General features: G+C 57.6%; 1 protein-coding gene across 1 annotated transcript; it reads right to left on the minus strand.

The window, feature by feature from the left end:
* Window positions 1-565: 565 nt before the first annotated feature.
* LOC308266387 (uncharacterized protein C6orf132) lies at window positions 566-25,066 on the minus strand (the record flags this gene model as incomplete). Its single annotated transcript, XM_080700578.1, has 5 exons — window positions 566-683; window positions 996-3,396; window positions 3,729-3,804; window positions 15,193-15,299; window positions 24,922-25,066. 5 exons carry the CDS (start codon window positions 25,064-25,066, stop codon window positions 566-568), a joined length of 2,847 nt encoding a protein of 948 aa, XP_080556704.1.
* Window positions 25,067-25,706: the final 640 nt, after the last annotated feature.

Consider the following 25,706-nt stretch of genomic DNA (forward strand, 5'->3'; position numbering starts at 1 on the left):
GCAGAAGCAAGCCTCGTCCTGCCCTGCACACCCAGTGTCCCCGGCCAGGCCTCCTTAGCTGAGGCCAGGGCTCCACTCCAGCACCGTCTCCTCAGGTTAGCAGGCTTCTTGGCTCACCACAGTGGCTAGGAGCCCCAGGGGTCACCGCGGTCGCACAGGTGGGGCTGAAGAGATCTATCTGCAGTGCCCCGCTCAGACCGGCTGTGAGGACCTGTGGCTTCCAGTCAGAGTCAGCGCCGCCCCCGGCTCCTACAGCCTGCGCCGAAGGCCGCCCTGGGAAAACTGCTTTAACCAAAGCTTGCAAAGCAGATGGCACCAGATAACGGAAACTCAGGAGCCAGGCCCTGAACGGTCCCTCCTCGCCCCTTCCTGCCCTCCTCCCACAAGCCCACAGCTGCTCTGGCCTCAGGGGCCTGGGAGCCTCCTGGGGTCCCTCAGGCCCCGCCCTCACTTGTCCATCTGTCTTCAGAGTCCAGGTCGGGCTACCTAACACCTCCTGAGACCCTCCCCACACACAAAACAAGCGCTGGGCCCGCCCCAGGGTAGAGCTGGGGGACCCCTGGGCTCAGGACGCGGCTTTCCGCTGGGCTCCCGGGTAGGCATAGGAGATGGGATGGCGGGTCCCGGGTCTCACGGTGAACGTATTGATGGGGCTTCCATAGTGGGGGACGCCGAGAGGAGACCTGGGGGAGAGACAGCAAGAGAGCAGTGAGGTTCACATCTTCCCCTGGCTCGGCACCCCCACCCCCGCAAGAGGACAGTGGTTCAGCACTGGGCCTAGTCCCCGGGAGGAACCGCAGTCCACAGGCCCAGGGTTCCCTGTCCCGGGAGCGGCCCAGGACACGCCCCTGCTCCTAAGGCCCCTTCCTGGCCTGGGTCCCCACCCATCTCCACCCGCCCCTGGCCTGCAGCCCTGGGCCTGCGGGGACTGGAGAGGTGCCGAGCCCCCTCCCCTTCCTTTGGGCCAGCAGGGCCTCCGGGCTCCGGCTGCTCACCTGCCCGCCGCTGGGCCGAAGCCACCGTCGTCCAGCGACAGCCTCCGCGCACTTCGGCCCGCCGAGCCCACCCTGCGAGCGTCGGGGCCCGCGGGTGGCCCCAGGCGGGGCGGCGCGGGGCTGCGGCGGGGCTCCCCGACGTACAGGCGCCTCTTGATGAGCGAGCGGCCCCGGCCCACCTGGCCGGCCGGGGGGTCGTTGCTGAACTCTGGTGGCGGCGGGATGAGCTCCAGGCCGAGCCCCTCCGGAGCGCCGGGGGAGGGGGCCGCGGGCGGGGGCGCCCTGGGCACCACGGTGAAGGAGTTGGGCCGGCCACCATAGAAGACGCTGTCGGGGCCCGCCTCGGGCCGGCCACGGAGGCTCCCGGGCAGGGAGCGGCGTCCCCGACGCCCCTCCTGCGCCCGCCTTCGCGCGGCCAGCAGCAGTGCCATCGGGGAGCCCTGTTCCACCACCTCCCCGGTCACCGGGTGCCTGAGGAGCGGGTCCGCAGGCTGGGCCCGGGCAGGGGGCATCACCACTGCCGCCTCGGGGCCTGGGCTGTGCGGCCGGCCATGGGGCTTGTAGAGAACCGGCCCCTCTGCTGTGCCCAGGGGCGTCTTTGGTGGGAGGGCTGGAGGTGCGAGGGCTCCCCGCGAGGGCAGCCTGGGGGCCGCTGATGGGGGCCCTGGCGCCCCTGGCTGGCAGGACACTGTGCCATCTTGGGATTCTGGCTTCTCCGGCGGCCCTGCAGGGACAAGGGCCTTCTCTGCTATCAGATGGGGTGATGTGGGGGACAGAGTTGTGGCCGCGGATGACAAGGCTGGCCCAGGTGCGGCCTTGGGTGGGGTGGAAGGCACCGGTGTGGCTTTGGGTGGTGTGGCTGGCATCGGCGTGCTCTTGGGTGGAGTGGCTGGCCCAGATGTGGCCTTGGTTGGCATGGCGTGCCCGGATGTGGCCTTGGGCTGTAGTGGCATGACTGACAGCGGCGTGGTGGGTAGGGGTGATGGGTTCTTGGCCACAGGTTTAGAGAGCCCGCCATCATCTGTCCCGTTTTCAACGATCCTGCCCCCTTCCAGCAGAGGTTTGGGTGGCAGAGGCCCCGGCCTGGCTTCCTTCTCTGCTGAGAGCCGGGCCTCCAGCTCGCTCCGGATCTGTCGCACGCTGGGAGCTGGCAAGTCCTGGGGGGCATAGTCCACGGGGGGCAGGGGCAGGGGCAGGCTGCTGCTGCAGGGACTCTTCCCAGCAGCGGGCGGGTGCATCTGCTCCTGCGGCGGGCTCTCCTCTGCTGCCTCCTCTGGCTGACTGGGGCCCTTCTGGGCCTTGGTGTCCTGGGAGGCCACGGTGGGGCCTGGCCTGTGGCTGAGGGGCCGGTCCTCCTTCCTGGAGCCACAGAGGTAGGCGGCCAGCTCGCTTCGCAGCTTCTCCATCTGGCTGGGGTCCCGCCAGTCCACGGGCTCTGAGGACGCCGTGTCCTCCGGGCTGGGGGGTGTGGGCTTGGGTTTGAGGGCAGGTGAGCTGGGCTTGGGGCTCTTGGTTAACCTGGCAACGGGAGGGGCTACCTGCTCAGCAGAAGGTAAAGGAGGGGCAGCTGGGGGTAGAGGGGGTGCAGGGGGAGGGAGCGGGGGTGCCGGTGGGGGCAAGGGTGGGGCTGGGGGTGGAGTCTCCGCCCGGTCCTTGGCTGGGGGCTCTGAACGGCTGGGCCGAGGGCTGTCTGGCTCTGGGGCCCTGTCTGGGTAGACCTGGGAGGCTGGGCGGACGTGGAAGCTGGGGGGCAGGGGGAGGCGGCTGGGGGCCTTCCTGGTGTCCCCCTTCTCTGAGGGAGCCTCTTGTGCCTCCTGAACTGGGATGGAGGAGGTCCTGACCGGGGTTGGGGGAGGCACCTTGAAGGACCGGGGGAAGGTGAGATGGGGCTCAGGGCTGGGTCCCAGGGTGCCCTTTAGCTCAGCGGGGCTCTTGGGGGGGCTGGTTCTTGGCGCCTCCGGCTGCCTGCCATTCAGTGCCACCTCTGATTTCCACTTGGTGACACCCCCAGGGGAAAAGAGCTGAGTCCCCTTCCTGCGAGGAGACTCTGGAGATGGGGGTGCTGGGGCGGGCAAATAGGGCGGTGGGGGGGCTGGGAAAGCCAGGGGAGGGGCAGGGGGGATGAAGTCGGGCGGGGTGGGTGTGGATGGCGGGGACAGTGTGTCCAGTGCTGGGGGCGGGGGTGGGGGCATGCTGGGAGGGGGTGGTGGCGGGGGCTCCAGCAGCAGGGCAGGCGTGGGCGGTGCTGTGGAAGGTGGAGGCTCCGGGATGTCCTGGGGTGGCCCCGGGGCGGGGCCTGGGGGCGGTGGGGGGATGAGTGGATCCAGGCCATAGTGCCCAGGCCTCAGGTCACCCACGGAGCTGTACAGGCGGAGGTTGCCATTGACCAGTGAGCCGGATCCTGGAAGAAAGCAGGGCAGGATGAGGAGGGGGCGCCTTGCCCATCTGGGTGCCCTGGCACCGGATGGGGCCTCCAGGGAGCAGCAGGCCCATTTCAGGCCTTCCCTCTCAAGCATCAAGGGAGGAAGAGTACTGTCTCTAGGGTTCCGCATGTGGCTCCATTCTTCCAGCCCCTCTTCCCCCAGGGGTCCTCAGCCAGCCACGGCACCCTCCCACCCCACCCGGAGCGAGAGGCCGAGGACAGGGAGATGACTTTGTCTGTCAGCTCGGGAGATGCTTGGCCTTTGAGTTCCGGGCCCAAGGAGGAGGGAAGCCCAAGCCCAAGCCACTCACCTGTCCCGTCCTTATCTGCAAAGTCCTCGGGGACGGAAGGGGTGGGCACGGCCAGCCCCTGGCTCTCCTGAGCATTCTGAAAGGACCAGAGAAAGGTCAGGACGACTAACTCTCAAGTCACTGCCCGCGAGGCCATTCCACTGCAGGAAAACCCACGGCAACGGCGTGCAGTGCCTTCACACCCATATTAGAGTGCAGAAGGGAGTGTGGCGCACGCGTGTCATCCTAGTACTTGGGAGGCTGAGACAGGAGGATCGCACAGGTTCGAAGCCAGCCTCAGCTACTTAGTGAGGCCCTCTGCAACTCAGTGAGACCCTGTTTCCAAATAAAAATGTAAAATAGGTCTGGGAGTGTAGCCTGGAGGTAGAAGGCCTCTGAGTTCCATTCCAGTGCCACAAAATAAATAAATAATAAAAAGTGAATCTGAAAGCCAGGCATGGTGGCCTGCACTTGTAATCCCAGCATTCGGGAGGCTGAGACTGGAGGATCATGGTTCGCAGACAGCCTCAGCTACTTAGTGAGGCCCTCTGCAACTTAATGAGACCGTGTTTCAAAATCAAGAGTAAAAAATAGGGCTGGGGGTATAGCTCAGAAGTAGAATGCCCCTGGGTCCATCCCCAGTACTGAAAAAAAAAAAAAAAAAAAAAAAAAGCAAGGGCTGGGAGGTGGCTCAGTAATCCAGCACTTGCCCAGCACTGGAAGCCCTGGGTTCGATCCCCAGAACTGCCAACAAAAGCGTCTGCAGTGGCCCCCATGAATAGACAGGTAGGCGCTGAGCGGGGCCTGGCCTCCCGGCTATTGTCATTAGTTATTTACAGAAACAGAAAGGAAACCGCAGAGACCTGGGGCCTTCCCCACGCGACGGGCGCCCTCTGCTCTCCGGGCTTCACTCACCGTAACCTGTGTACACAGCTGGAAGTTTGCACTATTTTGCATTCTGTTCCCTGTCCAAACATGAATTTCCCTGTGTCAATGAAGTCCACACACCTGTCGTTTGGAAGCGCCGCAGAGCATTTTATGGTGGCTCTCAAGCTTCCCCACCAACTTCTCTCTCCCACTCACCCATGGCACCCTCTCAGTCTCGCCTCGCTGCTCCCTCTGGCACCCTCCCACGCCGCACCCAGGCAGCACGCCCACCGTGCCAGCCTCAGGCTCCCGTCTCCTGCCCGTTTCTTCGTTTCCTGCATTGGAGATCGAACCCAGGGGCATTCTACCTCTGAGTCACACCCCTAGACACCCCACCTTTTGCGGTACTGGGGTTGGATCCCAGGGGGCATTCTACCTCTGAGCTACACCCCCTGCCCTACTTTTCATTCTTTTATTTTGAAACAGCGTCTCACTGAGTTGCAGAGGGCCTCACTAGGTAGCTGAGGCTGGCCGTGAACCGCGATCCTCCCAGATGCTGGGTTACAAGCGTGCGCCATCACGCCCGGTTAACCCTTCCCCTTTTTTTGAAGCAGAATCTCACTTGTAATCTCAGCATTCGGGAGGCTGAGGCAGGAGGATCACAGTTCGTTGGGCAGCCTCAGCTACTTAGCGAAGCCCTTTGCAACTCAGTGAGACCATTTCAAAATAAAGAATAAAAGCCGGGCGTGGTGGCGCACGCTTGTAATCCCCGCGCTTGGGAGGCTGAGACAGGAGGATGGCGCTGGTTCGGAGCCAGCCTCGCTGGCTTAAGAGACCCTGTTTCCACATAAAGTTAAAAAATAGGTCTGGGAGTGTAGCCCGTGGGAGTGTAGCCCGGAGGTAGAAGGGCTTCCAGGAACCCCAGTACCACCAAAAAAAAATAAATAAATAAATAAAAAATAATAAATACAAAATAAAGAATAAAAAATAGGGCCGGGCGTGGTGGCGCACGCTTGTAATTCCCGCGCTTGGGAGGCAGAGACAGGAGGATCGCGCAGGTTCGAAGCCAGCCGCGTGCGCTGGCTTAGGAGACCCTGTTTCCAAATAAAAATGTAAAAATAGGTCTGGGAGTGTAGCCCGGAGGTAGAAGGGCTTCCAGGAACCCCAGTACCACCAAAAAAAAAAAAAATAGGGCTGGGGGGTGTAGCTCGGAGGTAGAATGCCCCTGGTTTCCATCCCCAGTACCCCCCCCCAAAAAAAAAAAGAGGAAGAAAGAAAGAAACCTCATTTCTCAAGGCTAGCTCAGCCCCTCCAGGGTGCTGTGCAGACGCAGGGCTGGACCCCGCTGCCTGGATTTGAGGCTCAGCTCTGCCACCTACTGGCTGTAGACTGCACTGCCCCAGGCTCCTGCACTGTCTCCTCGTCACTACCTAGCAGTGCCGGCACCGTCCACACTCACCTCCCTGCACAGGTCCTGCCTGCTCTTACTGTTCTCCAGTTCCTCCTCTCAGATCTGGGAACTTCCTGGAGCCCTGGGATCTACCAGGCTTGACCGACCCACCAAGCTTGACAGTCAGTACATTGTTAGCCCAGTTCCTACCCCCGATGAGCTGATGGCTTTATGACTTGATATACAAGAAGGGGGTTCAAGGGAGATGTTACAGACCTATCCACGAGACCGCACTGCCAAAGGCTGTCTCAGAATTACTCTTTGGTGCTGGACGTGGTGGTGCACGCTTGTAATCCCAGTACTTGATAGGCTGAGACAGGAGGATCCCAGGTTTGAGGCCAGTTACTTGGGTCCTCCAAAACTTAATGAGATCCTGTTTCAAAATAAAGACTAAAAAATAGGGCTGGGGGTAGAGCTCGGAGGCAGAATGCCCCTGAGTTCAATCCCCAGTACGCAAAAGAAAAAAAGGAAGGAAGAAGACAGGCAGACGTGGGGACTCCACATCAAGCCATCACGCAGGAATGGCCTGACCTTGGGTGAGCGTGGAGATGAGGGGCCAGCCCTCATTTATTCTGCCAGCACTTTACAAAACCTTCAGCTGTGGCATCTCAAACCCTTGATGGAGCCAGGGTGCAAATTAGCCTTCTCCTTGGGAGGCTGAGAAAGGAGGATCGCAGGTTCAAAGCCAGCCTCAGCAACTTGGTGAGGCTGTCGGCAACTTCGTGAGACCCCGTTTCCAAATAATAAAATAAAAAAGGGCCGGGGGTGTAGCTCCGAGGTAGAATGCCTCTGGGTTCAATCCCCAGTACCCAAAAAAAAAAAAAAAAAAAAAAAAAAAAAAAGGAGATAGGGTTTCTTACCTTTGCAGGGTATTATGAAGACCACAGGAGATAATATACCTACAGTTAAGAATTACATCTCTCAATCCTTCCTGAACAAATGTGAAAAACTGCGATCACAGCCTAGCTCCCTGGAACCTTGAAGCACCTTCGGGCTCGCCCCGGGTGTTTAGTTTAGTTATGCGTGGGTGAGGGAGAGGGTAGGACCGCGCAGGTCAGAGGTTCTGCCCGCAGCACCTTTTGGTGTTTGTTTGTGTTTATGTAGTGCTGGGGATGGAACCCAGGGCCTCTCCCATCCTAACCAGGGGCCCCACTCCTACAGCCTCGGCCCCTCCTTTTGATCCTAAAGCCCTCTGCCAAAGGGGGGCTTCCCAGACTCCAGGAGCGGGTGTGCAGCAGCTCAGGCGGTTTCTGAGTCTGTCCACACTCACAGGGGGTCTCTGGTCACGCCCGCCCCTCACTGCAGCCTCAGTCGGCCAACCCTGGGAAGGTCCTGAAGTCCAGCCTCCTTCCTCCCTGAGCACCCAGGGCGAGCAGGCTTAGCATCCCCGAGCCCTGGCTGGCTGGGGGGTGGGGGGTCCACAGGTGTGTGTCCCCACAGGCAAATACACTCATTTGAATCTGAGTCCCAGGAAAACAGACCAGGAAGGTAACTTCCCCCCACATCCACCGCAGGGGCCTCAGCAGCCAGCACTGAACACGCCGGCCTGGGCAGTGACATCTGGGGACACAGCGGGCCGGGTGGGCTGTGCTGATTGCTGTGGATGCCCGATTTCCTATTTTCCTCCAGCTCCAAGCAATGAGGCAAAGTATCATTAAGGAGAGGGTTTGGGCTGGGCGTGCTGGTGCATGCCTGCAATCCTACTATTTAGGAGGGTCACGGGGTTGAGGCCAGCCTCTGTTTGAGGCTGAGACAGAAGGACTGCAGTTCGTGGCCAGCCTCAGCTACTTAGTGAGGCCCTCTGCAACTCAGTGAGACCCAGTTTCAAAATAAAGAATTAAAAATAGGGCAGGGGGTGTAGCTCGGAGGCCGAATGCCCCTGGGTTCCATCGCCAGACCCGCAAAGAAAAAAAAAAAAAAAAGAATAGTTAAAAAGAAAAAATTATTGCTAGGTGTAGTGGTGGACCTTTGTAGTCTCAGTACTTGGGGGGCTGAGACAGGAGAATCCCAGGTTCAAGGACAGCCTCAGCAAGTAATGAGACTCTTAGCAACCTGATGAGACCCTATCTCAAAAAAAAAAAAAAAAAAAAAAGGACTGGAGATGTAGCTTGAGGGCAATGTCCCCAGGTTCAATCCCTAGTCCAAATACAAATAAAATACAATAGTGGAACCCAGGAGGAATTGAGAGAACCCTCCACTTTGTGAGACCCTGTTTCAAAATAAACAATAAAAAATAGGGCTGGGAGGCCAGGCGTGGTGGCGCACGCTTGTAATCCCGGCTTTTGGGAGGCTGAGACAGGAGGGTCGCGGCTCGCGGCCAGTGTAGCTACTTGGTGGCGCCCTGTCCAGGTCTCCAGTCCGCTGCCCAGCCAGGCCCGCTGAGGGCAGCTGATGGCCGGCTCGCTGTAAGTGCTGGGCCTGGACTGGACGATTCAACCACTGTTTGTTGAGGGAACAAACTCCCGGGTCAGTGAATGAATGGTAGAAAAACACAGGCCAGAGAGACAGAAAACATAATCCAAGGTCAGCTCTCCACCAACCAGCTCCGAGTTCTCCCTCTCTCCGTCTCTGTCTCTGTCTCTGTCTCTCTCTCTCTCTCTCTCTCTCTCGTCCTCAGTTTCCAGCTCTTCTGTGAACGTGCTGCCAGGATGGCTCAGCCCCGGCGCTCCGTGGGCCCTGCCTCTCCCGTGACTCACCCACCAGTGCAGCGTGGGCAGTGACCTGGATGCTCGGGGTCACTCCGCAACCGCAGGGTGTCCTGACAGTGCTCCCCATGGCCTCTGGGTAGTCATCCAACTCCACGCAGGAGAAGGGGGAAGGGAGCGAGCAAGGGAGGCCAGGCGCGGGGCCGGGCTGGGGCGCGCTCACGGTCAGCAGGGAGCTGCCCGTGCCCACCCTGCCCCGCCCACCTTCCCCACTCCTGCCTGAGAGAATCACAAACCTGGTGCCCCAGTGCTGCCCACATCAAGAAAGCGCCTCAGGATGGGGTGACAGCCCACATCAAGAAAGGTTAGAGCCAGCTGGGCGTGGTGGCGCCCGCTTGTCATCCCAGCATTCGGGAGGCTGAGACAGGAGGATCGCGGTTCGCGGACAGCCTCAGCTACTTAGTGAGGCCCTCTGCAACTCTGTGAGACCCCGTTTCAAAATAAAGAATAAAAAATAGGGCTGGAGGCCAGGCGTGGTGACGCACGCTTGTAATCCCCTTGCTTGGAAGGCGGAGACAAGGGGATAGCGCAGGTTTGAAACCAGCTGCGCTGGCTTAAGAGACCCTGTTTCCAAATAAAAATATAAAAATCACTCTGGGAGTGTAGCCCGGAGGTAGAAGGGTTTCCAGGAATCCCAGTACCACAAAAATAATTAATAATAATAATAATAATAATAAAAAGTAGAGCTGGGCATGGTGGCACACGCTTACAATCCCAGCATTTGGGAGGCTGAGACAAGGAGGATTATGGATCACAGCCAGCCTTAGCTACTTAGTGAGGCCCTTTGAAACTCAGTGAGACCCTGTTTCAAAAATAAAGAATAAAAATAGGGCTGCAGGTGTAGCTCATATGTAGAATGCCCCTGAATTACACCCCCAGTATCACAAAAATAAATAAACAAATATAATAATTTAATATAACATAAAAGGGGTTGGAAGCCGGGCGTGGTGGCGCACACTTGTAATCCCAGCATTTGGGAGGCTGAGACCAGAGGATCACAGTTTGTGGACAGCCTCAGCTACTTAGTGAGGCCCTCCGCAACTTAGTGAGACCCAGTTTCAAAATAAAGAATAAAAATAGTGCAGGGGGTGTAGCTTGGAGGTCTAATGTTCCTAGGTTCCATCCCGAGTACCGAAAAAAAAAAAAAAAAAAAAAACGGGGGGTTGGAGTATATCTCGAAGGTGGAATGCCACTGGGTTCCAGTCCCAGTACTGCAAAAAAGAGAAAGAAAGAAAGAAAGAAAGAAAGAAAGAAAGAAAGAAAGAAAGAAAAGGGAAAGAAGAAAGAAAGGGTAGATCTGGGTGTGGTGGTACATAGTTGTAATTTAGTACTTGGGAGGCTGAGACAGGAAGGTTGCAGGTTAGAGGCCAGCCTCAGAATTTAGCCAGAGTCAGCAACCTAGCAAGACCTTGTTTCAAAACAAAAAATAAAAAAGGCAGCAGGGGGTGTAACTTGGAGGAACACCACCCCTGAGGTCAATCTCCAATCCAGAGAAAGAGAGAACCAAGCGGCGGCTGCCATCCCGGGCTAGCCCGGGCAGCCACGGCCACTCCCGCTGCCTGCCAGCCCTGCTCCACGCCTGGGGCAGAGTTCAGCCCTGCCCTGCCAGACGGGAACTTCATGAAACTGGGCCTCAGCACGTCCCGTCCCCACACCCAGCCAACACCCAGGAGCTGAGGCTAGCGCCTTCTCATCCGGTTGGTTGCAGAGGTGCCCAAGCCAGGGACCCCACACAGCCGAAGATGAGGCCCACGACCTTAACGCTCCCGGGCAGGGACTGATTACTCAGGAGGAAGTGAGGGCCGAGGGGGCAGCATCCAAGAATATTTATGTTTATTTTCTTCCTTGAACTCAACTCTTCTTCTCTCTCTCTCTCTCTCTCTCTCTCTCTCTCTCTCTCTCTCAGTACTGAGGATGGAACCCAGGGGCATTCTATCTCTAAGCTACACCCCCTGCCCTATTTTTTATTCTTTATTTTGAAACAGGGTCTCACTGAGTTGCAGAGGGCCTCACTAAGTAGCTGAGGCTGGCCGTGAACTGCCATCCTCCAGTCTCAGCCTCCCGAATGCTGGGATGACAAGTGTGTGCTACTGCGCCCAGCTGATTTTTTATTCTTTATTTTGAAACCAGATCTCACTGAGTTGCAGAGGGCCTCACTAAGTAGCTGAGGCTGGTTTTGAACCTTGATCCTCCTGTCTCAGCCTCCCAAATGCTGGGATTACAAGCATATGCCACCATGCCTGACTTTTTTTTTTTTTTTTAAATAAACCTGGATACCCCCAACTCTTTTATTTTTTTTATTTTGTTTTAGGTTTATTTATTTATTTTGGTACTGAAGAATGAGTCCAAGGGTGTTCTCCCCCCAAGCCACACTCCTAGCCCTATTGTGTGTGTGTGTGTGTGTGTGTGTGTGGTACTGGGGATGGATAGCAGATTCGTGGCCAACCTCAGCTGCTTAGTGAGGCCCTCCACAACTTAGTGAGACCCTGTTTCAAAATAAAGGAATATAATAGGGGTAGGGGTATAGCTTGGAGGTAGAATGTCCCTGGGTTCCATCCCCAGTAACACACACACACACACAAAATAAATAATAATAATAATAATAATAATAATAATAATAATAGGAAGAAGAAGAAGAAAGAGAAGGAGAAGGAGAAATGAAAGCCAGCGCCTGGCGCGGTCAGTGCCCACGCGTGCCCTTCTCCTGCCTTCTAAGGCTTAGTTTTCTCACCTACAAATGGGGAGGCTCCACCTGCCTCGGCCAGGCTGAGCGGCCACTGCACCAGGAGGTCCCGCACAGCACTTCCAGAGAAAGGCTGTTTCCCTGGGCTCTTGTCCTTTAAGCTCTAACCAGGGCCCAGCGTCAGGAGTGACCTGCGTCCTCAGACGCTGGCCCTGGGGACAGACCCCAGGGAAGGTCTGCGTGGCTGGGCTGCAGAGGCGGGCACTTGCTCATGGCCGAGGACAAGTCACTAGGGACCCCTACTGTCCTCTGGATCGCTACCACTTCCCAGCTGAAGCGAAGGGGGCAGGAAGAAAAGCAGGAGATGCTGGCAGAGGAGGCGGATAGTCTCCCTTCTGCCATTTTGGGGTTCGCGCCTGCTGGGCCCCTGGGAGCTCAGGAGGGCAGGGCTCGCCCTGCGGTGGCCTCTGTTTGCCCTCAGACACACACATCCTCATGCCTGGGATTCCCCAGGGGCCAGCCGGGCCCAGGGGCTGGGCCAGTGGGCAACGCGTGGCCGGCCCTGGGTACTTGCCAGCGCTGAGGCTTAGTCTTAGCTGCAACCATGGAATGCAAGCCTCCCTGCCAGCTTCCTTCCAGAGACTCGGCCCAGCCCCTTAGGCGGGCGTGGCACTGCAGCAGGGCCAGGGGGACCCCAGCCAGTCCCAGGCAGCGTGGCGGGGGCACCCTGATGTGGGGTGGGGACGTGGCCCCTCCACAGTGAGCCCCACCCAGGGCCCCTCCAGCCCCCCAAGGCACTGGGCTGCCTCGAGCCTGGCTTGTTGCTTGGGGGAGTGTGCAGGCAGAGGTGCGGCGGGGGCCAGGGCTGGAGGAGGGGGTGTGCACGGAGCAGCTGCTTCTCCACCTCCTCTCCTGTGGCCGAGAGGGTCCCCAAAAGGCCATCCCTCCCTGGACTCACCCGCACCCCACAGCTGCCCTCTGCCCTGGTCCTGTGCTATGGAGGGCCCTCTGGTTCTTCCTCCAGGGCAAGAAGCCAGAACAGTCTAGGTGGCCATTCTGGGGCCCCAGGCAGCACCTGGTAGGCCTTAACCTGAGTCTCCTGCTTCCGTAGCCCTGGGTGCACTTTCCTTCCTTCCTTCCTTCCTTCCTTCCTTCTTTCCTTTCTTCTTTTCTTTTCTTTTCTTTTTTTCTTGCGGTGCTGGGGATGGAACCCAGGGGCATTCTACCTCTAAGCTACACTCCAGCCCTATTTTTTATTCTTTATTTTGAAACAGGGTGTCATTAGGTTGCAAAGGGTCTCACCAAGTAGCTGAGGCTGGCTGTGAACCCACAATTCTCGAGGCTGCTCCAAGTGCCGGGATGACAAGCCTGCCCACCATGCCGGCTGAGCGTGCACTTCTTTTTTTAATTTTCTGGACTCACGTCTGGGCCTCTTTCCCTGTCGCTCCTCCTGAGAGCAGCCTGAGCTGGGATGCTCGTCCAGGAGCCCATGGGGTGCCATGGGGCAGCTGTGTGGGCCAGGAGGGGGGGGGGCTTGGAGGGTCAGGCTGAGGCCAGGCTGGGGTGGAGGGGCGGGACTCCACGGCTCCTGGGAGTGCGGACAACCTTCCCGTCCAGCCATACATTCTGGAATTGGTCACCTGGCTAGGCCAAGGAGGTCCAATCCCACCCCACAGGGAGCAAACTTGGGATTAGCCAGGAGCTCCTGCAGCTGGTGGGTGGGGTAAGCGGGAGGGTGAGGCAGACTCCAGCTGTTTCTGTGCGCTCCCAGGCAGCAGGGAAATGGAGGGAGGGGTCCAGAACCAGCCAGCTTCACCTGGAGTCCAGGAATCCCCCCTCGCAGAGCCAAGCCTGCGTGACTCACAGGGCGGGTTCCCTGGAGACCTGTCCAGCCAGTTTTCCCAAATTTGCCACATGGGCATTTAGGTTTTAATTCTGAGCATGCATCATGCTGGGGGGAGGCTGGATTCCAGTGGGGGAGGGCACGAGGGAGCCCCAGAGGGAAGTGCGATCCTCCACCCAGTGGCTGGGCTGTGCTCCTGCTCAGCTGCTGAGAAGCACCCGCCCTGCTTCTCCTCGAAGTAGAGAAAAAGGATCGTTCCTGCCCCAGCCCAGGCCCACAGTGGACAGGCCTGGCCTGGGGAGATGGCCCCGCTCATGTCTCTGCTCCCCCATCTTTATTTTTGGTCCTGGGGTTGAACCCATGGGTCTTCCACCTCTTGGCTATACCCAGCCCTATTTCATTTTTATTTTAAAACAGGGTCTAGGTTGAGGAGAGTCTCGTTACTTGCTGAGGCCGTCCTCCCATCCCAGCCTTCCAAGTACAAGAATTACAGATGTGGGTACCACCATGCCTGGCTGAGTACTTTAATATTTTAACAGGTACAGCTGTGTTAGCTGTGGACCCACACCTCTGGAATACCAGCAGGTGGGGGAGATAATGTGTTTCACCTCCAGAAATAAAGTATGTCAGAATTGTGTCATCTGCCTGGCATGGTGGCACACACCTGTAATCCTGGTACTGGGGAGGCTGAGATAGGAGGATTGCAGGATGGAGGACCGCCTTAGCAAGTACTGAGACTCTCATCAACCCAGGGAGACCCTGTTTTTTTAAAAAAAAAAAAATAGGGCTGAGGGTGTAGCTCAGAGGTAGAATGAATGCCCCTGGGTACCAAAAAAAAAAGAAGAAGGAGGAGGAGGAGGAGGAGGAGGAGGGGAGGAGGAAGAGGAGGGGAGGAGGAGGAGGAGAAGATTTTATCCACAGTTATGGCACAGTGACCCCGGGGCAGCTCACATATCTTTGGAAACGGGCGGAGGCTCCCTTCAGACTCGGTGAATGTTGCGTTGTCTGGTGGACAGTGTAGAATGTCTCAGAAAACCCTAGAATTCTCATCACAGTAAACAGGACCAGCCTTTAAGGAGCCGTTTTGAGTCTCTAGCCCTCATCAAAGAACAAAAGCCCAACCCTGGGCTCCAGAGGGGAATTTCTCATTTTCTATAGTCTTTTTATTTTATTGTTTTTTATTTTTTTGTGGCACTCGGGGTGGAACCCAGGGGCTTTCTACCTCCGGGCTATGTTCCCAGACCTATTTTAAATTTTAGTTGGAAACAGGGTCTCACTAAGTTGCTGAGAGCCTCACTAAGTAGCTGAGGCTGGCTTCAAACTTGTGTGAAACTTCTGTCTCAGCCTCCCACGCGTGGGAATTACAAGTGTGCACCACCACGCCCGGGTATCTATAGTCTATTTATTTATTTATTTATTTATTTATTTTTGAGGTACTGGAGATTGAACCTGGGGCTTTCTACCTCTAATCTACAGCCCCAGCCCTATTTTTAATTCTTTAGTTTAAAACAGGTCTCACTAAGTTGCAAAGGGCCTCACTAAGTAGCTGAGGCTGGCCACGAACCTGCAGTCCTCCTGTGTCAGCCTCCCAAGTATTGGGATTACAAGCGTACACCCGGCTTCCAATCCTGTAGTCTTGGGCCCACAGACAAATCCATCTCAGACGTCCACCCAGCGTGGCCTTTCCCAGGAAGCCCTCCTGCCGGCCCTCTGGGGTTGGCTGCCCGTGTCTGTGGCTCAGACCCCGCCATGCCAGCGCCTAACTCAGGGCTGGCGAAGGGGGCCCTGCTACGCAGGGGTATCCATGGCACCTCTCCTTGGGTTTTGTCCCTGACGAGCTAATGCCCCCCAGCCTTCCTGCCCTGAGCCTCAGCCATGCCCCCTGCGGTAGCCACCACCCAGAGTTGACGCTCAGACCCGGGCACAGCCACACTTACCAGCGGGAGGAAGGTGAGCAGGGGCCTGACCCTCGGGCGTGCTTTCAGTGTGGCCGTTCCGGACTCGCTCACCGTGTGGAACCGACTGTCGCCGTAACAGATCCCATCTAGAGGACAAGTGAGGGCAGACAGTGAGCGGGGGGCCTGGAGAGTCTGGGCTGAACTGGGCCCACCTCGCGGTGCCCGCTGCTGACTCAGCCAAGTCCCTGAACCTCAGGAGCGGCCGGAGGGCTGTGTGCTAGCGGGCCCCTAGGCAGCTTTGTGGGAGGCCTGGGGTGCGCTGTTTCTGGGGGCTCCTCCAGTGTCCCCGGGGCTTGCAGCCCCTGACCTACCGCCACCCACTCACGGGCTTCTCAGCTGCCAGGAATGGCACCTCCTGTTGGGCCCTGCCAGCCTGCCCAGGGCGACAACCCAGCTTATCTCAGAGAGGGAGGAAAACAAGCTGGTTTTTCTCTAAGTGTTTGAATTTCTAATCGGGAACATGCAGAGTACCAGAGGCCCCAGCACCCACGCCCCAGCTCCTGGAGCCTTCTAGCCCAAGCCTTTGCTAGCCCCCAGCTGTCGATGGTGCATGCCCGGCTTCCTCTGATGTACTCCAGAGAGCGGGGCTGTCGCGGTGACCGGGTTGCCTGCGGGTTGTCCAGCCTCTCTGGGCCCCTTGGTTTTCCCATCTGGACAATGGGCAAGGCCATAGATAGTGCGAGCCTGATAGGCCCGTCGGGAAGGAGCGAGTGCGACCAGCGCGTACAAGGGTCCAGCGAGCCCAGTGGAGGTGGACGTCTGTAATCCGGTGCCTGGAAGGCTGAGGCAGGAGGATCCCAGGTTCAAGGACAGTAACCTAGTGAGATCCCGCTTTAAAACAAAAAATAAGCCAGGCATGATGGCGCAAGCTTGTAATCCCAGTACTTGGGAGACTGAGACAGGAGGATCACAGGTTCACAACCAGCCTCAGCTGCTTTGTAAGGCCCTCTGTAACTTAGTGAGACCTTGTTTCAAAATAAAGAATAAAAAATAAGGCTGGAGGTGTACCTCAGAGGTAGAATGTCCCTTGGTTCAATCTCCAGTACCACAAAAATAATAATATAACAAAAGGAGCCAGGCGTGGCGGCGCACGCTTGTCATCCCAGCATTCGGGAGGCTGAGACAAGAGGATCTAGGCTCATGGACAGCCTCAGCTTCTTAGTGAGGCCCTCTGCAATTTAGTGAAACCCTGCTTCAAAAAAACAAATAAATAAAAATAAAAAAGGGCAGAAGGTGTAGCTTAGAGGTAGAATGCCTCTGGGCTCCATCCTCAGTACTGCAAATTAAATAAATAAATAAATAAATAAATAAATAAATAAATAATAAAAGCCAGGCGTGGTGGTGCACGCTTGTGATCCCAGCGTTCAGGAAGCTGATACAGGAGGATCGTGGTTTGTGGCCAGCCTCAGCTACTTAGTGAGGCCCTCTGCAACTCAGTGAGACCCTGTTTCAAAATATAGAATAAAAAATAGGGCTAAGGGCGTAGCTTAAAGGTAGAATACCCTTGGGTTTCATCCCCAGTACCACAAAAATAAATAAATAAATAAATAATAACATAACAAAAGGCCTGGGGCTGTAGCTCAGAGGTAGAATGCTCCTGAGTTCAATTCCCAGTCCAAAAGAAAAAGTATTTAACAAACCCAGAGCCTCCCTGCAAGGAGCCTGTGCAGAGCACCCCCACCCCAGGTCCTGGGCCTGCTCTGGGCTGTGTCCCCAGCTGTGGGAGGTGTGAGGAGCCATGCCCGCTTTCTTAACCTGGACACTCAGCGATGAACATTCAGCCCCTCCCTGGTCACATGGTCCAGGCGGATGGCTGAGGGCCTCCGCTGTGGGTCACCAGCAAGGAGGCCTTGCCATCAGAGGCTCTGCGGAGCTCCCCCTCTGCTCGGAGAGGAAAGAGAGGAGAGGTCGAAAGCCCAGCTGGCCAGAATCCTGCCACCCAGAACGCTGAACTGGGACTTGTTTTCTCCTTGTGCACAACTTTAGGAGGAGACTGTAAGAAAGACAGTTTATGAGAGATATGGACTTGGCTGGGAGGTCCTGGGATCAGAACGCACCCATCCCCAAGCCCTACCCTGGGCCCCTCCCTCGCAAGAACAGAGGTTCCAGATGTGCTAGCTGGACAGAAAGCCCCCTGCCCAGTGATGGGCAGTGGAGCCCTTGAAGCGCTGGCTGGCCAAGGCAGACGCTGGCCTGGGCACTCCAGATCGGCCGTCTCTCCACAGGGAACCAAGCGTCCAGTTCCCTGTGTGCGCCACCCGTTCCGGGAAACCCCAGTTCCCTGGGCACCCCGGGCAAACAGATTCCCCAGTCAGGGCTGCCAGCCTTGTGCCCCAGGCTGCGGACTGGATTGGACGGGGCACAGGAAGCCGAGCTGTAGGGGTGCAGAGTGAGCCCGGCTGGACACAAGCAAGCAGGGGCAGCCCGCACACCCGGCCTCCACCGAAGCCCACCAGACAGTCTGCGTGTGGGCGCCAGCCCTCGGTGGGGAGATGCCACGTCCAGAACGGAATGAGGTGGCCCTTGACAGGCCTGGGGAGGACGGCCTCTCTCCCAGGTAGCCCTCCAGTGACCTGCATCCGGGCACTAATGTTGGGGTCTAGGGAGTGCCTTTCTGCCGCCGGGTTAGGGTCCTACGGTCATATTAATCGCCACATCGGTGTGAGCCTGGGCACTTCGCAACGTTCCACCCAAGAGACCTTGGCAAAGTAGGCACTCTCAGAGGAAGAGGGAAAGCGTGCTGAGGGCCTGGCTACTGTTCAAAGCTGCTTCCTCACCCTTCGCAAAGGGCCCGCGAGTTGTTCCCCAGATGAGTCAATGCCTGAGGGGCCCCAAGGGAAGAATAAAACCCACCACTGCAGGCGGATGGGAGGGTGTGGGCCGAAGGGCAGGGTGCTGGGGGGTAAGGAAGGCCGCTCCGGCCACCAGCAGAGGTGTGGCAGAGTGTGGCAGAGGTGGGGCAGCTTGCACCAAGCCAAGCAGGGGTCAGGACAGAGCCTTGGCCTTCTGACCCAAGGAGCTGCTGGGCCTTCTAATCACCTCAAGACTCCATGACTCAGCCGACTCTGCAGGACTGCTGCCTCGGTTGGTCTGTGGTTGTCTGGAGCAAGGGCAGTCCTTTCTTTTTCCTTTCTTTCTTTCTTTCTTTCTTTCTTTCTTTCTTCTTCTTTTTTTTTTTTTTTACGATACTGAGGATGGAACCCAGGGGCATCCTACCTCTGAGCTACATACACCCCCAGACCTATTTTTCATTCTTTATTTTGAAACGGGGTCTCACTGCGTTGCGGAGGGCCTCACTAAGTAGCTGAGGGTGGCCGCGAACCCTGATCCTCCTGTCTCAGCCTCCCGAGTGCTGGGGTGACAAGTGCGTGCCACCGGGCCCAGCAAGGGGACTCCTCTCCAGGAATACAGTTGTTCTCCATGAATCACACCGAAGGGCATGGCTGCAGTGGGGGCCACCTGAGCCCCAGGAGGCTGGCCAGTCTGCACAACCTCTGGAAAATTCTATTTGCTTTCTCAGTTCTCAGAGGTGTGGCGGGGAGAGAGGAGGGAGTCGGGGAGGGCCTGTGAGGGCCAGAGCAGAGTCAAGAGTGACGCTGCTGACATGCGCCCACACCTGCGCGCCCGCGCCGGGGAGGCCCAGAGGACGGGAGGGTCACAGCGAGACTCTTCGCGACCTAGCGAGGCCCTGTTTCAAAACCATAAAAAGGGCTGGGGTGTAGCTGGGATGTGGAATGCCCCTGGCTACACACACACGCGCGCGCACACACACACACACACACACACACACACACACACACACACACGAGGGAGGGAGGGAGGGAGGGAGAGAGAGAGAGAGAGAGAGAGAGAGAGAGGGAGAGAGAGAACAGTTCTCCCACGCCTTTACAGGAGCTTTGAGTTGAATCAGTTCGCGTCACTTGCAAATTATGGTGAACAGCAGTGCCCTGGTGAGAGCCATCCCCAGGCAGACGCTCTGTGCTTTTGCGTCCCTGGGACCCTTAGGACTAGTCCCAGCTGCTCTCTAGGTCCAAAGAGGCTGAGGCCCAGAGTGAGGGTGGTGGACAGAAATCACAAAGCAAGCTGGGCCTGCTGGGGCTTGCTTGTAATCCTAGAACCTGGGAGGCTGAAACAGGAGGATGGCAGGCTGGAGGACAGCCTCAGCAAGTAATGAGTCTCTCGTTAACCTAGTGAAGTAAAAATAGAACGGGGCTGGGGTATAGCTCAGAGGTAGAATGTCCCTGGGTTTCTAGGGCCCCCAGCTCTCAGAGCCAGACTCCAGCCCAAGCAACAGCGGCTCACCAGGAGCAGCCCGGGCCTGCTGCTCCCCAACAGGCGGCCTGCCCGCTGACTCGGGGCCGTGCGTGTCAATGAGGGACGCTCTGTGAAGGCTGAGGGCTGGGCGCAAGATGCTGGGGGACTCTGAGCCCTTCTTCCCCGCCCTTTGTCCCCAGAGGAACCTCACTGAGCCTTCCTGGTAACATGGTCTCCCTTCCCCAGCCCAAGAGCTGCCCAGAGATGTCCATGGAGGTTGAGGTCCGAAGATTCTGGGACAGGCAGACATGGTGGCGCACGCTTTGTAATCCCAGTACTTGGGAGGCCGAGATGGGAGGATCACGGGTTCATGGCCAGCCTGGGCAATGTAGCAAGGCCCTCTGCAACTTAATAAGATCCTGTTTCCAAATAAGAAACAAAATTGGGCTCAGGGTATAACTTGGAGCTAGAATGCCTCTGGGTTCCATTCTCAATATGAAAAGAAAGAAAGAAAGAAAGAAAGAAAGAAAGAAAGAAAGAAAGAAAGATTGATTCTGGGACAGTTACCTAGCTCTTTCCCCAAGTCCCGTATCAGTCCAAACTAGAGGGAAAATTGGTAACATACTTAAGTATGTTAATGTATGTGGTGTAGGCTTTTTCTGTTTTCTTTTCCTTCTTCCCCTCCTCTGTGCAGGGCCGGGGAGAGAGCCCAGAGCCACACGCAGGCTAGGCAAGCGCCCTGAGCTTACACTGAGCTCCATCCCCAGGCTTCACACTCCTCGAGCCCTCAGGACCTGCAGGGCTTAGGGACCCTGCCCTTATCACGCCCAATTTACAGGTGAGGAAACTGAGACTAAGGGTAGGTCAGTTGCCCCAAGTCCCTCAGCTGGCGAATGAGTGAGAGGAGTAGGATTGAAGCCCAGTAACCTGCTGTAGAATTCTCTCTGGTCAGAACCAGGACGCAGGGGACAGCAGAGGGATCCGGCACCCTCTCCCCGCAGTCTCTGCCTGTAGTGGGTAATTAGTGTACTTTGCAGATGGCTAGCAGGGGTAGGAGGCGGCTGGAGGGACGGCACAGAGCCCCAAGTTGCCACAACCCCCCAGGCCTCAGGAGCGCTGGCCGCAGGTCTAATCAGGTTTGTTCGGGGGCTTGGGAGGGCGGGGCTGTGACTTGGGGAGTCCGCTGCCTCAACCCAGAGTAACCCAGAACCCGGAATAGACCTCGCCCCATTTCTCCCACTGTAGGTGCACCATGGATAGCCCTGTGCGAGGAGGCGGGCATCCAGTCTCCCGCCACTGGGGGAGCCCGGCCTTTCAGGAAGCAGCAGAGGAGGCCCCATGTGAACGTAACCCACAAGTGCGGCTAATGAGACCCTTCCTGGCTAATTGGAGGCTCCGTGGGAAAGGCGGCTGAAAAGCCCAGTTTGTCTCAGCAAGCCCCTGCAGGCCGACTGAGAGCGGCCTTTGTCAAGGCCAGAGCTACCAGGCAAGAGGCCTTTGTCCAAGGGCAGAGGGACACTGGAGGCTGGGCAGGGCTGGGGCGGGGCGCAGGAGCCACAGAAAGAGGAGGGCACGGATGGGAGAAGGAGCCCTGGGAAGGACCCCCAGCGCAGGGGCCGAAACCCTCAGCACAGCCAGCGGGGCCTTCCGCCAGCTAGCTAGTACTGGCTACTCGGCGTCCAGACCAGCCGGGCAGCTTTGCCTGGAACTTGCTAGAAGTCTACAGTCCCGGCCCCAACCCCACCACCAGATCAGAATGTGATCCCGGCAAATCCCAGGGTATCGGCTGAGCTCTCCCGCCCCAGCCGTCCTCAGAGCAAGGGCTCTCGGGGCCACGGTCAGAGCTTTCGGTGTCTGGTCCCCACCCTCATATTGTTAGTAATTGATTGGCTGGGAGAGAAAGGAAACCCCGGAGCTGGTGTTCAGGTCAAGGGAGGGCCTGCTATGGGAGTCCAGCACCGCCCCGCAAGGTGCTTATGTAACAAACAGGGCAGTGCGGGCCAACCTGCCTCGAACCGTGCGCACCTCCAGCGGCGGCGAGAGTAAACAGTCCTGCCCCCTGGAAGGTACAGCTCAGCTGCCCGGCAGCTGGTGCCAGCTTGTCACTACCTAGAAATGGTGCTCAGCTCTGGGGAGTTCTAAGCTTCCTACCCTCTGGCCTGGCCTGAGACCGAGGGTCAGGGGACCCAGAACCAGCCGCCACCTGGGTTTTCTGGATTAGGGGCCAACCACATTCGCTATAGTTGCTGCTGCTGCTGCTGTTGTTTATTATTATTATTATTATTATTATTATTATTATTATTTTGTAGTGCTGGGGATGAAACCCAGAGGCTTTCTACCTCGGGGCTATACTCCCAGACCTATTTTATATTTTATTTGGAAACAGGATTTCACTAAGTTGCTGAGAGCCTCACTAAGTAGCTGAGGCTGGCCTTGAACCCGGATCCTCCTGTCTCAGCCTCCCAAATGCTCCCAAGTACTGGGATCACAAGCGTGCGCCACCACGCCTGGCGAGTCTTTATTTTGAAACAAGTTGCAGAAGGTCTCACTAGGTAGCTGAGGCTGGCCACGAACCACACTCCTGTATCAACCTCCCAAATGCTGGGATCACAAGCGTGCGCCGCCACGCCCGGCTTCTCTACAGTTATTTTTAACCTACTGCACATGCTGCTGGGAGTGGTAAAGGGAAAGAGAAAAGCCCGTTCCCATATGGGAAGAGAAACTGCAGTGGTCTTAGATCTTCCTACGCAGAAACAGCCCCTGGAAGCAGGCTGAACACCCAGCGCCTGGACCTGCTCCGCATTCTGTCCTGTGCAACCCCAGGAATGTGCATTTATTTACTTTTTTGGGGGGCTGATCTGGGGGTGGAACCCAGGGGTATTCTGCTTCCGAGCTATACCCCCTGCCCTGTTTTTTTTTTTTTTTTGAAACAGGGTCTCACTAAGTGGCAGAGGGCCTCACTAAGTAGCTGAGGCTGTCTGCGAACCAGGATCCTCCTGTCTCAGCCTCCCAAACGCTGGGATTACAAGCGTGCGCCACCACGTCCGGCAGGAATGTGCATTTTAAACAGGTGTCCTAAGCGGCTGTGACCAAGGTGCAGGAGGAACCAGGCATCAGAGTCCCCAGCAAAGCAGGGTATCCCATCTATGCTTAATTAATCAGCCGGGCAGGGAGGAGTGCAGTCTCTTATCAGGGCTTTGCAAAGATTCACATCTGTTTTCTCAGGCACTTAAATGACAATTGTGGGGCCTATTAAGGTCCTTATTGGGGCTGGGGAAGGGCAGAAGGCTTAATTAGGATTGCAGTTGGGATCAGTGAAGTCCTAATTACTGGAATACAGCTCAGGAAGACGCCTCCGAGGAAAAACTCAGCACCAGTCTGTGCTTAAAGCCGCACCGCCCACCTGTGCAAATACTCGGTTACGCGGTGGTGCGGCCACGGAGCCAGCAGCTACCCTGGATTCCCTTACCTCTGCCTCGGCATCCCCTCTCTGTCCACTGCCCACTTCCCAAGGACTGGATACCACCAGGTCCCAGGAAAATGTCCCAGACTCGGATACCCGTGGAACTCAAATCCTTGCCCCTCGGAGACCTGACAATGGCCCCCTCTGCCCGTTTCCTCTGGCGCCACAAAGGACGTTAGAGCTGGCAGGGCTGAGAGGGGAATCAAGCTTAGGAGCAGGCTGGCCACAGTGCTCGTCAAGCTTTGCCAGGTCCGGGGCCTCAAGCAGCCTCCTCTCGGGGGTCTGGGCAGCACCCCCATCGGACAGAAGCAGAAAACAGAGGCCCAGAGGGCAGCTAAGCCCTCATTATTGACAGAGCTCCCCTTGCGGCAGATCTATACCTCTAGCCCATTCCAGAATCCCCAATACCAGTCCCTTCCCTCCCCAACCCTGGGCACAGCAAGGAGGATGCCCCTGCCACTCCCAGTGGCAGCCAGGGAGCACCCCGCAACCTGCCAAGCTCCCCGCTTTCCACCCGCCATGTGCAGGCCACAGGCTGAGTCAGCTGGAGGTCCGGCCCTGCCCTGGGGACAGGGAGGAGCTGCCTGGGCTCCTGCCCTACCCGGATCTGAATGCCCACTTGGCTGGTGGTGGAGGGAACCATGTTCCTCTTCTCTCTCTGGAGGGACTGATCCCGGCCTCCTCAGCCTGGGCAAAAGGCGAAGTGCTAGAGAGGTTTCCCTTTGGGCAAGGAAGTGTGTGTGTGTGTGTGTGTGTGTGTGTGTGTGTGTGTGAAGGTGTGGTCTCTACCTGGTTTAGCTCATGGTTTTGCCTCTTGGGGGCGTTCTGGAGGTAATGGAAGTGTGTTCTGGAACTGGGTTGATAGTTACATAACTCTAAGGCTACTAAAAGTCAACGGATGGTATCTGGGGAAGAGCCTGGCCCACCGCTGAGAGCTGTGTGACCCAGCTCAGTGGACAGCCTCTCTGTGTCCAGCCTCCTCTGTCACAGGAATGCTAATAATGGTTCTCTAGATGAAGAGCCCATTATCAACGCACAAAGACCTTGCAATGGGACCTGGCACCTGGGCAGAGATAGACTACGACGCCGTTCGCTATGCAATGTCTTCACTGCGGTTGGGAAGGGCGAAGGCCTCCAGTGGGCCCGATTCCGGAGGACCGAGTGCCGTAGGGGCCAGCGAGGGGTGATATCTGGTTTCCCCTCTCCCGTCTACCGTGCCTTGTATCTTGATCATGGTAAACTGGGTGCTAAGTTGAATCCACAGAAGGGGCCACGCTGTAAGACCCTTTGTGGGCCCCGCGCAGTGGCCATGAGGTCAGGGGAGACAGTACAAGGGTGAAGACAGGCGTGCTGAGGGCTGATGCTGAGCCACCTTCCCTGGGCCAGAACCGCAGGCCATGCACGAGAAAGGAATTCTCGTCCCCAACCCCGGGGAGGGTGCGAACTGCATAAAGATTCTGGATAAGCTGGATAAGCGCCCACACCCAGGGCTGGCCAGGTGCTCTGAGATTCCTGCAGAGCACTATCACCCGCTTCAGGGACCCGCGAGGCTGGGGTCAGGGAGGGCTAGTGGCCTCCACTGTCCACCTCCCTCTTCAGTCAGAGCCCGCACACGCCCGGGTCTCGGGTTGACCCCAGTAAGTGACTCGCTGTCACAACAGGCTGGTCACCAGCTCGGAGGGCCAGTGTTGATCTGCCCAGGCCTCGCCTAGACAGAGCCACAGGTGCGGGCTCCCCAAGCAGAAAGCCGGAGCCCTAGATCCCGGCCCTTGTGACTCAGAGGCAGGAGGAAGGAAGGCTGGCGGGGGCGGGGGCGGGGAAGCCTTTTTGGCAACCAGAGCCCAAACAGAGAGGCTCCCAGGCCAGAGGCACCTCCGGGAGGCTTCCCCTTCCCAGCCCCTCTCCCGGGCCCCTTCCTGGACTGGGCGGCTCCTCCTGGCCAGGGCACAGGTCTCGAGCGTCCAGCACCGGGCAGGGCGGGGGCCACTTACCGAAGTCCCTGGCCCCCTCCTCCGCGGCCTCCTGGGTGAAAATCCATGGTGGGTTAGTGGCGTAGAGAGAGGTGTTGGCTGCGCCGGTGTGCTTCTTCCCGAAGAGTTTGCTGAAGGTGCCCTGCACCGTCTGGTTCTTTTTCATGCTGCCGCAGGCCGCGGGGCGCCAGGGAAGGACCTTTCCCTCCTGGCCCTGCCCCGGCCCGGACCCAGCTGCACACTACCTCCCCGGGGACCCTACGAGGCCATGCCCCGGCCCCCGCACGGACGACAGGTGCTGCGGGCGCCGCCGCTCGCCGCGAAATGCGAGCTACCTGGACAGGTAAGAGGCTGCCAGCGGCCAGGGCGCCGGCCCCGCCCTCCGCCAACTCCCCGGGCCACATTCCTCCCGCCTTCCACAACAGGCTGCCTTTGTTGGCAGGGCGGTGGGCTGCTGACCTCGCCCGGCACACGCCCTGCCCCTGCCCCTGCCTGGGCCTAGAGCGGCCCCTGCCCCAGGTCCCCTCCCCGGGCCAGGGAAGGAGGTGGCAGCTCAGGACTGGTCAGAATGCGCACTTTGATTTTGTTTTGTTTACAGTACTGAGGATGGCCCTTTTTTTTCTTTTTTCTTTTGAAACATGGTCTCACTGAGTTACAAAGGTCCTCACTAAGTAGTAGCTGGAGCTGTCTGTGAACCTCGATCCTCCTGTCTCGGCCTCCCAAATGCTGGGATTACAAGCATGCCCACCACGCCCCACCAGAATGTGCACTTTGGAAAAAGCTCTTGTGTCTACCTGGCGAGACTT

Source organism: Muscardinus avellanarius (assembly GCF_963383645.1).
Source record: "Muscardinus avellanarius genome assembly, chromosome: 8".
In the NCBI taxonomy this organism is placed as follows: Eukaryota; Metazoa; Chordata; class Mammalia; order Rodentia; family Gliridae; genus Muscardinus; species Muscardinus avellanarius.